Source organism: Sapajus apella, unplaced genomic scaffold (assembly GCF_009761245.1).
Source record: "Sapajus apella isolate SASKATOON/1434 unplaced genomic scaffold, GSC_monkey_1.0 scaffold117, whole genome shotgun sequence".
NCBI classification, from domain to species: Eukaryota; Metazoa; Chordata; class Mammalia; order Primates; family Cebidae; genus Sapajus; species Sapajus apella.
Genome location: NW_022437057.1, coordinates 2,477,224 through 2,491,630, shown reverse-complemented (window position 1 = coordinate 2,491,630; position 14,407 = coordinate 2,477,224). Strand labels below are relative to the sequence as shown.

The following is a 14,407-nucleotide window of genomic DNA, read 5'->3' as shown; positions in this document are numbered from 1 at the left end:
AGAAAGCATCAGAAAGAATTAAGAGAGAATGGGTGGACTAAGGCAAGAAAGCAGAAGGAATTTTCACAGGAGAGTGTATTTACGAAGTTGTTTTCTAAATTGATGAATGTAGTAGGATAGTGAGAGTCAGGAAAAACCAAGTAGAGCTAATGAGGTCAAGAACAAGAAAACAGCAGGGCCCGCACCACAGGCCTGGGGCAGAAAGCAGCGAGAAGAAAGGCAGACTGGGAAGGGAAGGCCTTTGACAGTCAAGTCAGAGAGCTGGACATGACCTGCAGTTAGCCATTCTTATCTTTTATGGCTCTTGGGACTCCTGGTGACCCTGGTAAAAGCTGTGTGCTTACAACATTTGATATCAAATGTCAAAGGGCATGTACTCTACAATCAGGGACCCTTAGGTTAAAACAAAGAAACAAACAAAAAGCCCTGCTGCAGGCCACAGACAACTACTGACAGTTTCTGAGGCAAGCCGATCTATTTCAGGAAGTGCTACACCAGAAAAGAAACAGAGTGGTGTTCTGCAGAAAATGGTGGTGGAGCCAGGGAGACCAGATGAGGAGCCCCATGCCATAATTCAGAGCTGTAGTAAGCTGAGGGAGAAGTCTGGGTGCCTGAAGGAGGAATTGCAAAGGAAGGGCAGACACAAGAGACAAAACGAGAGCAAATGGATTTGAGGAAGAGGAGAAAAATGACGCGACAAGTTCCGACCCTGACAGGGAAAACTATGATATTGGGAACTGAAATGGAGACATGGCTGAGTCTGAAGTGGCAGCAGAATACCCAGCCAGAGTGGTCACAGTAAAAGATACACTTTTTAACCACACAACACCTTGCACTGTTGAACTTTTCCCAAGTATGCATTAATTCATCCTCCCAACAGATCACCAACCCCTTTGAAGCCCAGTCTTCTTTGAAATCCCTACTTTGTACCATACACCTCATAAGCACCCAAGTATTTTTGCAATGCATAGAAAAACAGCTTGCACAGGGCAGAGGCCTAATTATCAATATCCTCTATTTCTTTCCTGGCCCAGACTTTATAATAAAATAGATAGTGTTTCTATGGCTTCCGACTGTGGTCAACCATATCAGCTCAACTACCAGGTAACAATGCTGTGCTAAACCAAGTAACTTTCAGGACACTGGGTCTGAAGCCAAAGTTACTCCTCCAAGGAGATTCCATAGTAGCACTACACCCAACAAAGCTGTGGGAAAGCGAACATTAACAAGAACAGCAACCTTGACATCAGAGTCCCATATACATCTTATGAAGGAACACTTAGGAATCTAAGGGGAGCAGACAAGGCTGGCAAAGCCAGGGATGGAGTGAGCACTGGACACGTTTATTTCCAGCCAATAAACATAACGTGCTATATAACTCAGCCTCTCATTAGGCTGTGGTTCGGTTCTTCAATTTGGGAAAGATAATCATGACACTTACAGTGATTAAAGCAGCAAAGGATCAGCTATGTATTTAACAGTGTGTTCTTTGGATTGATTCCATTTCATCTATATAAGATTATTCTAAAGCTTTCATAACTGGTCCCCATTTTTCTCTGTTGAATACCATGACTGGCTTATACCTACTTTCCAAATCTGGCCTCTTAAAATAAATCATGTACAAAATCAAACATTTTTCCTTATCAGGTGAGGTCAGACCCAAATCTACTTTCTAAACTCCTTTATCATTTCATCATCAGGTAAAAGTTAAAAATTCAAAAGGTAAACAGAGCTTAATCCTTCAACTTTACCATCCAAAAAGTCAAGTCCTTCTGTCTTAAGAGCCTGTCTGTTCTAATGCTAGGCAGAGATTAGCTCTCTTGATATGTTAACTCCAAAGTCTTAGAGTCCGCTCCTGTTATAAGTCTGCTGAATGCAGAATGGCATGACATGATGTTCATAATTAGGGATCGCCTGGCTGTGCCCTCCTACTTCCTGGCATTTTGCTTTTAAAGGAACCATCTTTAGTTTAAAGGTTTCAAGCAGCCCAAGTCGGTGCTGTTTTCATCAGAGTGAAAACATGAGGAATCAGTCAACTATTCAGGTTGACAGAGACTTGAGGGTGAAAAGAATAAGCAGATAAAATGTCTTCAGATCCACCCATCCAGTGTTATTTAGTGTCAAAGGGCCCAATTCTCTCATTATAATGGAAGGAAATGAAACTCAGAGAAGTTAAGTGAAAAGCAATGCTGGAAGTAGATCCAACTGAGGCCTGAAGTTCTCAGCTTTAAACCCCAATCAACAGCCTTAGCTAACATTCACTGTAGCTGAAATAAAGAGTACAAAACAGAACTTGATGAAAAGGGCAGGTTAAAAAAAAATTGGTATTATTGCCAGGCACATTGGCTCATGCCTATAATCCTAACACTTTGGGAAGCCAAGGCAGGAGGATCACTTGACACCAGGAGTTCGAGACCAGCCTGGGTAACATAGTGAGATTCCATCTCTTAACACACACACACACACACACACACACACATACGTGTAAACATATATAAAAATATATATATTTAAGGGGAAATTGGCAAAATTCAGGTTGTGGAGAAACAAACTCATATACTGTTGATAGGAATGCACAAACAGTATAATCTCTATGGAAGACAATGCAGCAGTATCTAGAAAAATTGTATGTATCTATCTTTAAACCACAGATTCCATTTTCAAGGAGGCTATGTTAAAGATCACTGGCAAAATCAGAAAATGGCATATGCATAGGATGGCACTGTGGCTTTATCAGTAATAGCAAAAGACTAGAAATAATCCAAAAGGATATCAACGGCTATAAAGAGATGAGAAAGATCTATATATACCAACATGCAGCAATCTCTAGCATATATTGTTTAGTGAATAAAACAAGGTACAGAATAGTATATATAACTGATTATCTTTTCTGTAACAGCAGTGTGTATGTGTGTGTATACATATATATAAATATATGTATTTGCTTAATCTTTGCAAAAGGAAACAGTGAAAGAATAGAGTTCTCTGAATATATCTTGTTCATAATTTGACTTTGGAAATATGTTTTATATATTCAAAAAACAGCAGCAAATAAAACAGAAAACAATACAATAAATTGGACACAATTTAGTCTAACTATGTATTATCAAACTGGTGACAATACTGTCAGGGGAAATAATAATAATTACAGGCTGGACGTGGTGGCTCAGACCTGTAATCCCATCACTTTGGGATGCTGAAGCGGGTGGATCGTTCGATCCCAGGAGTTTGAGACCAGCCTGGGCAACACAGCGAAATCTTTACAAAATTTAAAAATTAGCCAGGCATGGTGGCACATGCCTGTAAGTCCCAGCTACTTGGGAGGCTGGAAGGGAGAACTGCTTGAGCTGGGAGGCAGAGGTTGCAGTGAGCCAAGATCATGCAACTGCACTCCAGCCTGACCAACAGTGAGATCTTGCCTCAAAATAAAAATATGTGTCTTGCAGTAAAATAAAAAAATACATATACATATTATTATTATTATTTGAGATGAGCTCTTGCTATATGGCCGAGGCTTGTCTCAAACTCCTGAACTCAAGAGATCCTTCTGCCTCACCCTCCTGAGCAGCTGGGATTACAGGCACATACTACTATACCAGCTGTTATTTTAAGTGACCTCGGAAAACAGAACTTGATGAACTCGTATCTATTAGTTATATAGCGTTATCTTGAAAGTATTTTGCTGGGCACAGAGGCTCACACCTGTAATCCCAGCACTTTGAGAGGCCAAGGCAGGTGGATTGCTTGAGCTCAGGCGTTTGAGACCAGCCTGGGCCACATGGTGAAACCCTGCTTCTACCAAAAATACAAAAAATTAGCCAGGTGTGGTGTCGTGTGTCTAGAGTCCCAGCTACTTGGGAGGCTTAGGTAGAAGGATCACTTGAGCTCAGGAGGCAAAGGTTGTGGTGATGCACTCCAGGCTGGGTGACAGAAACCCTCAGATAAAAAAAAATTTATATACATTGTTGAATAATAAAAGTTATTGTTATTAAGGAACAAGAATTTTCTTTTCTTTTTTTTTTGAGACGGAGTCTCACTCTTGTTACCCAGGCTGGAGTGCAATGGCGCAATCTCGGCTCACCGCAACCTCCGCCTCCTGGGTTCAGGCAATTCTCCTGCCTCAGCCTCCTGAGTAGCTGGGACTACAGGCACGCGCCACCATGCCCAGCTAATGTTTTGTATTTTTAGTAGAGACGGGGTTTCACCATGTTGACCAGGATGGTCTCGATCTCTTGACCTTGTGATCCACCCGCCTCGGCCTCCCAAAGTGCTGGGATTACAGGCGTGAGCCACCGCGCCCGGCAAGGAACAAGAATTTTCAGGTCAAGCATGAAATGAATTTTCATGTTAGACTCACACCTGTAATCCCAGCATTTTGAGAGGCCAAGGCAGGCCGATCACTTGAGGTTAAGAGTTCGAGACCAGCACAGCCAACATGGTGAAACCTCATCTTTACCAAAAATAGGAAAATTAGCTGAGCGTGGTGGCACGTGCCTGTAGTTCCAGCTACTCCGGAGGCCGACAAAGGAGAATCACTTGAACCTGGGAGGCGGAGGTTGCAGTGAGCTGAGATTGTGCTACTGCACTTTAGCCCGGCGACAGAGTGATACTCCATCTCGAAAAAAAGAAAAACACAAAAACACAAAAATTAGCTGGGCGTGGTGGAGTGTGCCTGTAGTCTCAGCTACTCAAGAGGCTGAGGCAGAAGAATCACCTGACCCTGGAGGTGAAGGTTTCTGCACTCCAGCCTTGTCAACAGAGTGGGACTCCATCTTGGGGGAAAAAAAAAAAAAAGGAAAAGGAACAAGGATTTTCAGTACATACACAAATATAAAATCAAATAAATAAAAACTCTATAATGTTATATTTGAAGAGAAAATACTAATGTAAACTTATGATTATTTTTCTTCTGAAAAATACATACTTCCTGGTTCTTTCCACTGAAAAGTCTTAGAAGCAATTATACCCCAGCAGAAACAAACACACCTAGCACTCAGATCGTGATTTTTAAACACCATTTCCACTGAACAGAACTAGGGTCAAGTAGGCCTGAGAACTGACTAGTAAACCAGACATCCTTTTAGTGGGAAATTTAGAAAGCAATTGAAGGAACAGCTAAATCTAAGTCTGGGACAGAATATATACAAGACGGGCTTGGACATCTTGATGTTGTCAGAAAGTGAGGAAACTACCAAAAACTAACTTTAAAAGGACATAGAAGCCAGCCTAAACAGGCTCTCATGGGCAAACAAGCAAACAAACAGACCAAAATAACATAAAAAGGATAAAAAAGGTAAAAAATGTAATTATTTAAAATTAAAAAAAAAATCTCATTGAATACCCTGGAAGTAACTTGGCCACCAACATCTTACTATGAAAATTAAAAGAATTAAACCTTTATTCTACATTTCCTGTATTTCTTTATGATCTATATTTATTTATTTATTTCATTTTATTTTATTTTTATTTTTATTTTTATTTTGAGACAGAGTCTCGCACCATCGCCAGGTGCCAGGCTGGAGTGCAGTGGCGCGATCTCGGCTCACTGCAACCTCCACCTCCCGGGTTCAAGCAATTCTTCTGCATCAGCCTCCCGAGTAGCTGGGACTACAGGCGTGTGCCACCATGCCCAGCTCATTTTTGTATTTTTAGTAGAGATGGGGTTTCACCATGTTGACCAGGATGGTCTCGATCTCTCGACCTCATGATCCACCCGCCTCGGCTTCCCAAAGTGCTGGGATTACAGGCGTGAGCCACCGTGCTGGCCTATTTTTATTTTATTTTTGAGATGGAATCTTGCTCTGTTGCCCAGGCTGGATTGCAATGGCGCCATCTCAGCTCACCGCAACCTCCACCTCCTAGGTTCAAGCAATTCTCCTGCCTCAGCCTCCTGAGTAGCTGGGATTACAGGCACGTGCCACCATGCCTGTCTAATTTTTGTATTTTTAGTAGAGACAGGGTTTCACCATGTTGGTCAGGCTGGTCTCGAACTCCTGACCTTGTGATCCACCCACCTCAGCATCCCAAAGTGCTGGGATTACAGGCATGAGCCACTGCGCCCAGCCCTATGATCTGTATTTCAAGGCTACTAAATAATTTGTTGATGAGGAAAAGCTTTTTGTTTGTTTTTTGAGACACAGTCTTGTTCTGTCGCCTACGCTGGAGTGCAGTGGTACCATCTTGGCCCACTATAGCCTCCACCTCCCTGGCTCAAGCAATCCTCCCACCTCAGCCTCCTGAACAGCTGGGACTCCAGGTGTGCGCCACCTTGCCTGGCTAATTTTTGTATTTTTTGTAGAGACAAGGATTCACCACATTGCCCAGGCTGGTCTTGAACTCCTGGGCTCAAGTAATCTGCCTGTCTCAGCCTCTCAAAGTACTGGGATTACAGGTATAAGCCACTGTGCCCAGCAGGAAATCTTTATAGAAGCATTTCAATTCATTGAACACATAGGTAATAATACAACTGAGAAATTGGGTGGGCGTGGTGGCTCATACCTATAAGTCCAGAATTTTGGGAGGCATAGGCAGATGGATCACCTCAGGTCAGGTGTTCAAGACCAGCCTGGCCAACATGGTAAAAACACATCTCTACTAAAAATACCCAAAAATTAGCCACTACAGGTGGCACATGCCTGCAGTCCCAGCTACTTGGGATGCTGAGGCAGAAGAATCCCTTGAACTCGGGAGGCGGAGGTTATAGTGAGTCAAGATCGTGCCACTGCTCTTTAGACTAGGCGACAGAGCAAGACTCTGGCTGGAAGTAAATAAATAAATAAAGATAGACCTGGAAAATCACCATTTGTGGCTGGGCATGGTGGGTCATGGCTATAATCCCAACACTCTGGAGAGTAGGAGGACTACTTGAGCCCAGGAGTTTGAGACCAGTTTAGGCAAGATGGTGAGACCTGGTTTCTACAAAAATGAAAAAAAAATTAGTCACATGTGGCACTGCATGCCTGTAGCTGTTTGGATAGCTAAGGCGGAAGGATCCCTGGAGCCCAGGAATTCAAGTAGTGGTGAGCCATGATCACACCACTGCACTCCAGCCTGGGCCACAGAAAGAGACCCTATCTCTATAAAAAAATAAATAAAATTTTAAAAATTAGCCAAAACACGGGCCACATAGCAAGACCTTGTCTCTACTAAAAATTTAAAATTTAGCCAGGCATGGAGGTGCATGCCTGAAGTCCCAGCTACTCAGGGGACTGAGGCAGGAGGATCACTTGAGCAGGAGTGCAAGGCTGCAGTGAGTCATGATGGTGCTACTGCATTCCAGCTGAGTGACAGAGGGGGACCCTGTCTCAAAAACCAAAAAATTAAGGTATGGTGGCAAATGACTATAATTCCAGCTACTCGGGAGGCTGAAGCAGGAGGATGCTTAACCCAGGGAGGTCAAGACTGCAGTCAGTTGTGATTGTGCCACTGTACTCCAGCCTAAGTGACAAGAGTGAGATCCGCTCTCAATTAAAAAAAAAAAAAAAAAAAAAAAAAAAGCAGCAAATCACCATTTGCCATCATTTCAACTAAAATGATTAATTCAGGCTATGATCATCCATGGATAAAATCACTTGACAAAAAAGAACTTTACAATTGAAGGAACCTGACCTGAACCCAGTGATCACATTAGCATTACTCAAGATAGGAGTGTCAGACATCCTGTTTCTCCTGATGGGAGGCAATACACAGTTTACAGTAACACCGAAAAAGCTAAAAAAGTTGCGCCCAAATCTAGTCAAGGCATTTAAAGCTAACCTCCACTTAACAAAATAATGAAAACAACACAACAAATTAAATAAGAGGTTTCCTGACTCTCAGCCAGTGAATAAATCTTTCCACTATACCACTCCTAACCTCTCTGACCCTTAGAACAAAATAGAAGCTATAACTGATTTTCAAAAGGCACTGATGAGCCAGGTATAGTGGCTCACGCCTGTAATTCCAGCACTTTGGGAGGTTGAGGCGGGGGGATCACAAGATCAGGAGACCGAGACCATCCTGGCTAACACGTGAAACCCTGTATCTACTAAAAACGCAAAAAGTTAGCTGGGTGGCATGCGCCTGTAGTCCCAACTACTCAGAAGGCTGAGGCAGGAGAACTGCTTGAACCCGGGAGGCGGAGGTTGCAGTGAGCTGAGACACCACCACTGCACTCCAGCCTGGGTGACAGAGCAAGACTTCGTCTCCGTGCCCCCGCCGCAAAAATAAATAAATAAATAAATAAATAAATAAATAAATAAATAAGGCACTGATATTGTTTGGATTATTTGTCCCCTCCAAATCTCATGTTGAAATGTGATCCCCAATGATGGAGGTGAGGCCTAGTGGGAGGTATTTGGGTCATGGGGGTGGATCCCTCATGGATGGCTTGGTACCCTCTTGATATGGTTTGGTTGTGACCCTACCCAAATCTCATCTTGAATTATAGCTCCCATAATTCCCATGTGTTTTGGGAGGGACGTGGGAGATAAGTGAATCATGGGGGCGGTTCCCCAATATCCTCATGGTAGTAAATCTACCATATTCTCATGGTAGTAAATCCTACCATATTCTCATGGTAGTAAATCTCATGAGATCTGATGGTTTTATAAGGGGAGACCCCTTTTGCTTGGTTCTGATAAGAAGTGCCTTTCATGTTCCACCATGATAGTGAGGCCTCCCTAGCCACAAGGAACTGTAAGTCCATTAAACCTCTCTTTCTTTATAAATTATCCAGTCTCGGGTATGTCTTTATCAACAGCATGAAAAAGGACTAATACATCTCCCCACAGTAATGAGTGAAGTAGTTGTTAATGCACACAAGAGCTGCTTGTTTAAAGGAGCCTGGCACCTTCTCCTTTCTCTCTTGGTCCTTCTCTCACCATATGACATGCCTGTTCCCCTTTTGCTTTCTGCCGTGAGTAAAACCCTCCTGAGGCCTCACCAGAAGCCAAACAGATGCAGGTGTCATGTTTATGTATAAATTATAAATTACCAAGTCTTATGTAGTCCTTTATAGCAACACAAAACAAACTAACACAGGCACCTTTCTTCAACCAAAGCATTCAGAAACCTTCTTAATTTTTTTTTTCTGTCTGCTCCCAGACTAGAACTAAGCAGCCAAAGTGAATGCTTAGCACACTCTCAGGGAAGCACAGCTCTGTCTTGCGCCAGTGCCAGACGCCACCAGAACAGTGGCGGAGGCAACCGGATGAAGACAAGACATTCCTCTCCCAGCAGTGTAACACCATCACAGGAACGGTTCTGTCCGGACAGCTGACTACTGCTGGAAAGAAACCTGCTCAATTTTAAATCTGCCAGCCACTTTTTAAAGTTGCTGGATCTCACAATGCTAAGTATAAACAGTTACTTTTTTTTTTTTTTTTAAGATGGGGTTTCACCATGATGGCCAGGCTGGTCTTGAACTCCTGACCTCAGGTGATCCACCCACCTTGGCCTCCCAAAGTGCTAGGATTACAGGCACGAGCCACTGCGTCCGGCCCTAAGCAGTTACTTTTTTGATCTGTGTCTGAAAACGTACATGCAAGCTTAATTTTATAAATCAAGCTGTATTTACTTAAAAAGGCAGGGTAATAGCAGAATCTAAAGAGAATCTTACTGAGACTTAGGTAAGGTGAATGGCTTAAGTACCAAATTTATTTCTGCTCTTCCGATCGTGTTTGCATTCAGCAGCCTGCCCTTGTCATGTGTTAAAACGGCCATAAAATGCATAGAAAAAGTCACAGCAAACTCTGACTTCCTGACCATACTGATGGGAAAGGTCACAAACATAGTCACCTCAAAGACTGAGCGCTGTAGAACATGTCTTCCTCCTCAAGGCCAATGATGCTTCAGATACCAGATGGTTTCGTTTTTCAACTGTGGTCCAAAGAGAGGGTTGAGTTGGGCCAGAATTGCAATTAGCCAACTAAAAGAAGGATGGGAGAGGAACAACAATAAAGTGGTGAAATCATGTTGGAACATGACCATTTTTAATTAGCATGGAAAAAGTGTACTAGCGAAACTTAAATCTATTCCATTCATACCAAACCTTCCACATGCCTTGTGCTAACAGCAGCATGTCTGATAACAAAACGTTTCCCAGGACGTAGCCTGCCTTCATCTTGAGACATATCACAAGGCAGTGAGGCTTCATCACAGTATGTTTCTGTCTTTTCTCTCATTACCTGATTATCTTTCCAAATATCCAAGATTTCCTGAATTCATATCTTCGCTTCAAAGTATTTTCACCTAATCTCAATTTATCATCATCATAACGTCCAGCCTCAGGAAAAATAGGTCTTATTTTATCCATTCTCCAAATCTTAAGACCCACAACTTATATGACACATTCATTTTTACTGATAAAGGAAAGGTTTGATTTCAGCTTATCATCTTCCAAGTAGACTATAACATGTAAGATCCCCTTCTCTAGTCCCCATCGCCACTAAAATATGTAACACATCCTATTGTGGAACTTAACAAAATGGGCATTTACCTTGTCCCCAGTTTACTTCAGAGTCTAAATAACAAGGTATTGCTCTGTATTACAGACTAACTATAAAGTAAGTACAATGGTATCATATCTTACTTCAGGGTTAAAAGTGAAAAATAGGTTGGATGCAGTGGCTCATGTCTTTAATCCCAGCACTTCGAAAGGATGAGGATCAGTTGAAGCCAGGGGTTTATGACCAGCCTGGGCAACACAGTAAGAACCTGTCTCTACAAAAAAATTTTAAAAATAAGCCAGGTTTGCTGACTTGCACCTGCAGTCACAGCTACTTAGGAGGCTAAGGTAAGAGGATCCCTTGAGACTGGGAGTTCAAGGCTGCAGTGCTATATCACTGTACTCCAGCCTGTGACAGAGTTAAACCCTGTCTCTAAAAATGGAAAAGAAAAATAGCATAGGTTTATCTTTAAATTTTCTTATATTACAAAGTTCTACATAAAGGGTCTTATATACGATATGGTAATTCATATGCCAAATAAGGTTTGAGCTCAGACAAAAGCAAAGAACAAAAAGACAATATGCAAATATCTGGCTATTCAAACCATTCTTCACTTACTAAAGGAATATTTAATGAGCACCTACTAGGTTCCAGGCCTCAGAAATACAGTGAAGAAAAATGAAATGTCCCTATCCTCACAGAGCTTACATAATATAATGTCAGGTGATAACTGTTACGGAGGAAATCAAGCAGGGAGAAGGAATAGAGAATTGTGAGGGCATTACTTTCACAGGGTGGTCAGGGAAGGAGGTAACACTTGAGCAGATGGGGGAATGATGCAGAATACACACTGCCTTTACTTCCTACTCAAATACAGTTGACCCTGAAACAACATAGGTTTGAACCATGCAGATTGACTTGGATGCCTGGGTCTGCTTATATGCCCACCTCTCCTGCTTCTACCTCCCCTTCCACCTCCTCCACCCCTTCTTCTGCCTCTACCACAGGTAAGACAGCAGGACCAACCCCTCTTCTTCCTCCTCCTCAGCCTACTCAGTATGAAGACAACAAGGATGAAGACCTTTATGATGATCCACTTCCACTTAATAGTAAATATATTTTCTCTTCCTTATGATTTTCTTAACATTTTCTTTTCTCTACCTTCCTTTATTATAGGAACACAGAATATAATACATATAAAAACTATGTGTTAAGTAACTGTTTATGTTATTGGTAAAGCCCCTGATCAATAGCAGGCTACTAGTAGTTAAATCTGGGAGTATTTAAAAGTTATAAATGGATTTTCAACTGTGCAGGGGATCGGAACCTCTAACATCCACTTATTCAAAGGTCTACTGTGTATGAATTTGAACTTCTCTCACTGGCGGGCAGTGGTTGGGGGAGAAGGGCAGGGTTAAGGTAAACAAACCCAACCAACCTCCAACTACTGATCTGGGAAAGTGAAATTTAGTAACATACTGCATTCCTTTCTTTTTTTTTTTCCTCGAGATGGAGTCTCACTTTGTCACCCGGGCTGAAGTGCAGTGGCATAATCTCAGTTCACTGCAACTTCCGCCTCCCAGGGTCAACCGATTCTCCTGCCTCAGCCTCCTGAGTAGCTGGGATTACAGATGCCTGTCACCATGACTGGCTAATTTTTGTATTTTTAGTCGAGATGGGGTTTCACCATCTTGGCCAGGCTGGTCTTGAACTCCTGACCTCGGGTGATCCACCCGCCTTGGCCTCCCAAAGTGCTGGGATTACAGGCGTGAGCCACCGTACCTGGCCCATACTGCTATCCTTTCTGCATGGAATCTAGGGAATCAGTTTCTTTCTTTTTGTTTCTTTTCCTTCCTTCCCTCCCTTCTTCCATCCCTCCCCACTTCTCTCTCTTACTTTGTTCTGAAATGGAGTCTCACTCTGTTGCCCAGGCTGGAGTGCAGTGGTGCAATCTTGGCTCACTACAACCTCTACTTCCTGGGTTCAAGTAATTCTCCTGCCTCAGCCTCCGGAGCAGCTGGGCCACCATGCCTGGCTAATTTTTGTATTTTTGTAGAGACAAGGTTTCACTATGTTGGCCAAGCTGGTCTTAAACTCCTGACCTCGTGATCTACCTGCCTTTGTCTCCCAAAGTGCTGGGATTACAGGCGTGAGCCACCGTGCTTGACCAGGAATCGCTTTCTAAGGAAAAGTAGATACATCACTATAGCAGTCTCCTTTTAAACTTTCAGGACTTTAAATTTCCCTATAAGAGGGGAACGAGCCAAACCTCAACTAGGTCATTATCTGGGTGGATCTCTTTTCTCCCATTTGCTGTCATTTTTAGAGCTTTTCCAATCAAAGGATCAAAAGACTGATTCTGATCACCAATGGAGAGATCGCTGGAGAATGAGCCAGCACTGCATCAGAAGTTTGTGCCTACAGAAACAAAAGGTGATTTTGTGACAGGAAACATGACACCTGAGGAAACCAGGCCAAAATAGCTCAAGCTCACTCACTTAATAAACAAAAAGTTCATTCAGATGAGATTCTCTGATCCATACTCAGAACTAGGGTATTAAACACAAACATAATACCAAGACTTGTAGTTGAGGTTTAACATCCACCTGACATTACAAAAAAAGGAGGAGGAGAACAGCACAGGCAGATACACTCAAGAGCTCTGTGACTGAAGTCGACGCTAATGGTGCAGAGCTAAGAGTCATGGAAAATTCCAAACTAACCGAGGACTTCCCCAATCCCAGCAGGCAATACAAGCTGCCTGAAAAAACACTTTCGTAAGAGACTGAGACAACTGGCCAATGCTTACAAATACTAAAGAAAAAATACATTAGAATTTAAACTAGCCCGTCTCCTTTCGTAGCTAAGAATATATGGCACAGAATGAAAACACCACTTCCCAGCACTTTGTAGGATGTAGTATCAGAGTGATTACTTCCCCAGCTGCAAATTATAATCACTCAGGGAACTTTTAAAATATACCGATGCTATTTCTGAGAGTGGAAAAAACACTGACTCCTTTTCCTCTGCTTTCACACCACGATAATCAACACAGAAGACTTTTACAGCCAAACGTGTGGGGATTTCTCCCCACTAACAAGCACACAATCAATTCTGCAGCGAACACCAGCTGGCTGTCCTCCAGTTCAATCCTGATACTATCTATCTGGAGATAGCATCAGATCTCACAGGGTGAGTGCTTCGTTCCACAAGACTGCCCCTCACTTCTGATGGCAATAGCAAGCCTCAGGTTCTTCTTGCGCTTCTAACCAACTGGCTATAAACTGGGGAGGCCCCAACCCTCCTTAGGTTCAATTATTTGCTAGAGCAGGTCACAGAACTCAGGGAAACACGTTTTTCTGGTTTACCATAAAAGATATTACAGTCTGGGCACGGTGGCTCACACCTGGTAATCCCAGCACTTTGGGAGGCCGAGGCAGGTGGATCACTTGAGCCCAGGAGTTCAAGAGCAGCCTGGCCAACACGGTGAAACCCCGTCTCTACTAAAAATACAAAAATTAGCTGGGCATGGTGGTGCACATCTGTGGTCCCTGCTACTTGGGAGGCTGAGGCAGGAGAATCACTTGAACCTGGGAGGCAGAGGTTGTAATGAGCCAAGATTGCACCACTGCACTGTAACCTGGGTGACAGAGTGAGACTCTGTCTCAAACAAACAAATAAAAGATATTACAGGCCGGGCGCGGTGGCTCAAGCCTGTAATCCCAGCACTTTGGGAGGCCGAGGCGGGTGGATCACGAGGTCAAGAGATCGAGACCATCCTGGTCAACATGGTGAAACCCCGTCTCTACTAAAAGTACAAAAAATTAGCTGGGCATGGTGGTGCGTGCCTGTAATCCCAGCTACTCAGGAGGCTGAGGCAGGAGAATTGCCTGAACCCAGGAGGCGGAGGTTGCGGTGAGCCGAGATTGTGCCATTGCACTCCAGCCTGGGTAACATGAGTGAAACTCCGTCTCCAAAAA

At 43.1% G+C, this 14,407-nt stretch overlaps 2 protein-coding genes, 1 long non-coding RNA gene and 1 other non-coding gene across 5 annotated transcripts in view; 1 reads left to right on the top strand and 3 right to left on the bottom strand.

Annotated features, from left to right (window-relative positions):
* The window catches only part of ATP6V0E1 (ATPase H+ transporting V0 subunit e1), a 51,730-nt gene that overhangs the window by 4,672 nt on the left and 32,651 nt on the right, over positions 1-14,407 (bottom strand). Inside the window, exon 3 of one of the 2 annotated variants that reach the window (XM_032260366.1) lies at positions 9,778-9,907. In XM_032260366.1, the coding sequence (XP_032116257.1) occupies positions 9,814-9,907 (94 nt within the window). In that variant the 3' untranslated portion in view covers positions 9,778-9,813. The remainder of the gene's footprint in view (positions 1-9,777; positions 9,908-14,407) is intronic. The other variant, XM_032260367.1, reaches the window with a different exon arrangement.
* LOC116538165 lies at positions 9,070-9,270 on the bottom strand. Its single transcript, XR_004263530.1, has one exon. It is a non-coding gene; the product is annotated as a small nucleolar RNA SNORA74 (small nucleolar RNA).
* Positions 9,649-14,407, top strand: part of LOC116538110 (40S ribosomal protein S20) — a 13,897-nt gene continuing 9,138 nt past the window's right edge. Inside the window, exon 1 of the mRNA XM_032260365.1 lies at positions 9,649-9,655. The gene's annotated coding sequence lies outside the window, so the exon portion shown is untranslated. The remainder of the gene's footprint in view (positions 9,656-14,407) is intronic.
* The window catches only part of LOC116538112, a 2,711-nt gene continuing 1,814 nt past the window's right edge, over positions 13,511-14,407 (bottom strand). The window contains exon 3 of the long non-coding RNA XR_004263507.1: positions 13,511-13,520. This is a non-coding gene — a long non-coding RNA (uncharacterized LOC116538112). The remainder of the gene's footprint in view (positions 13,521-14,407) is intronic.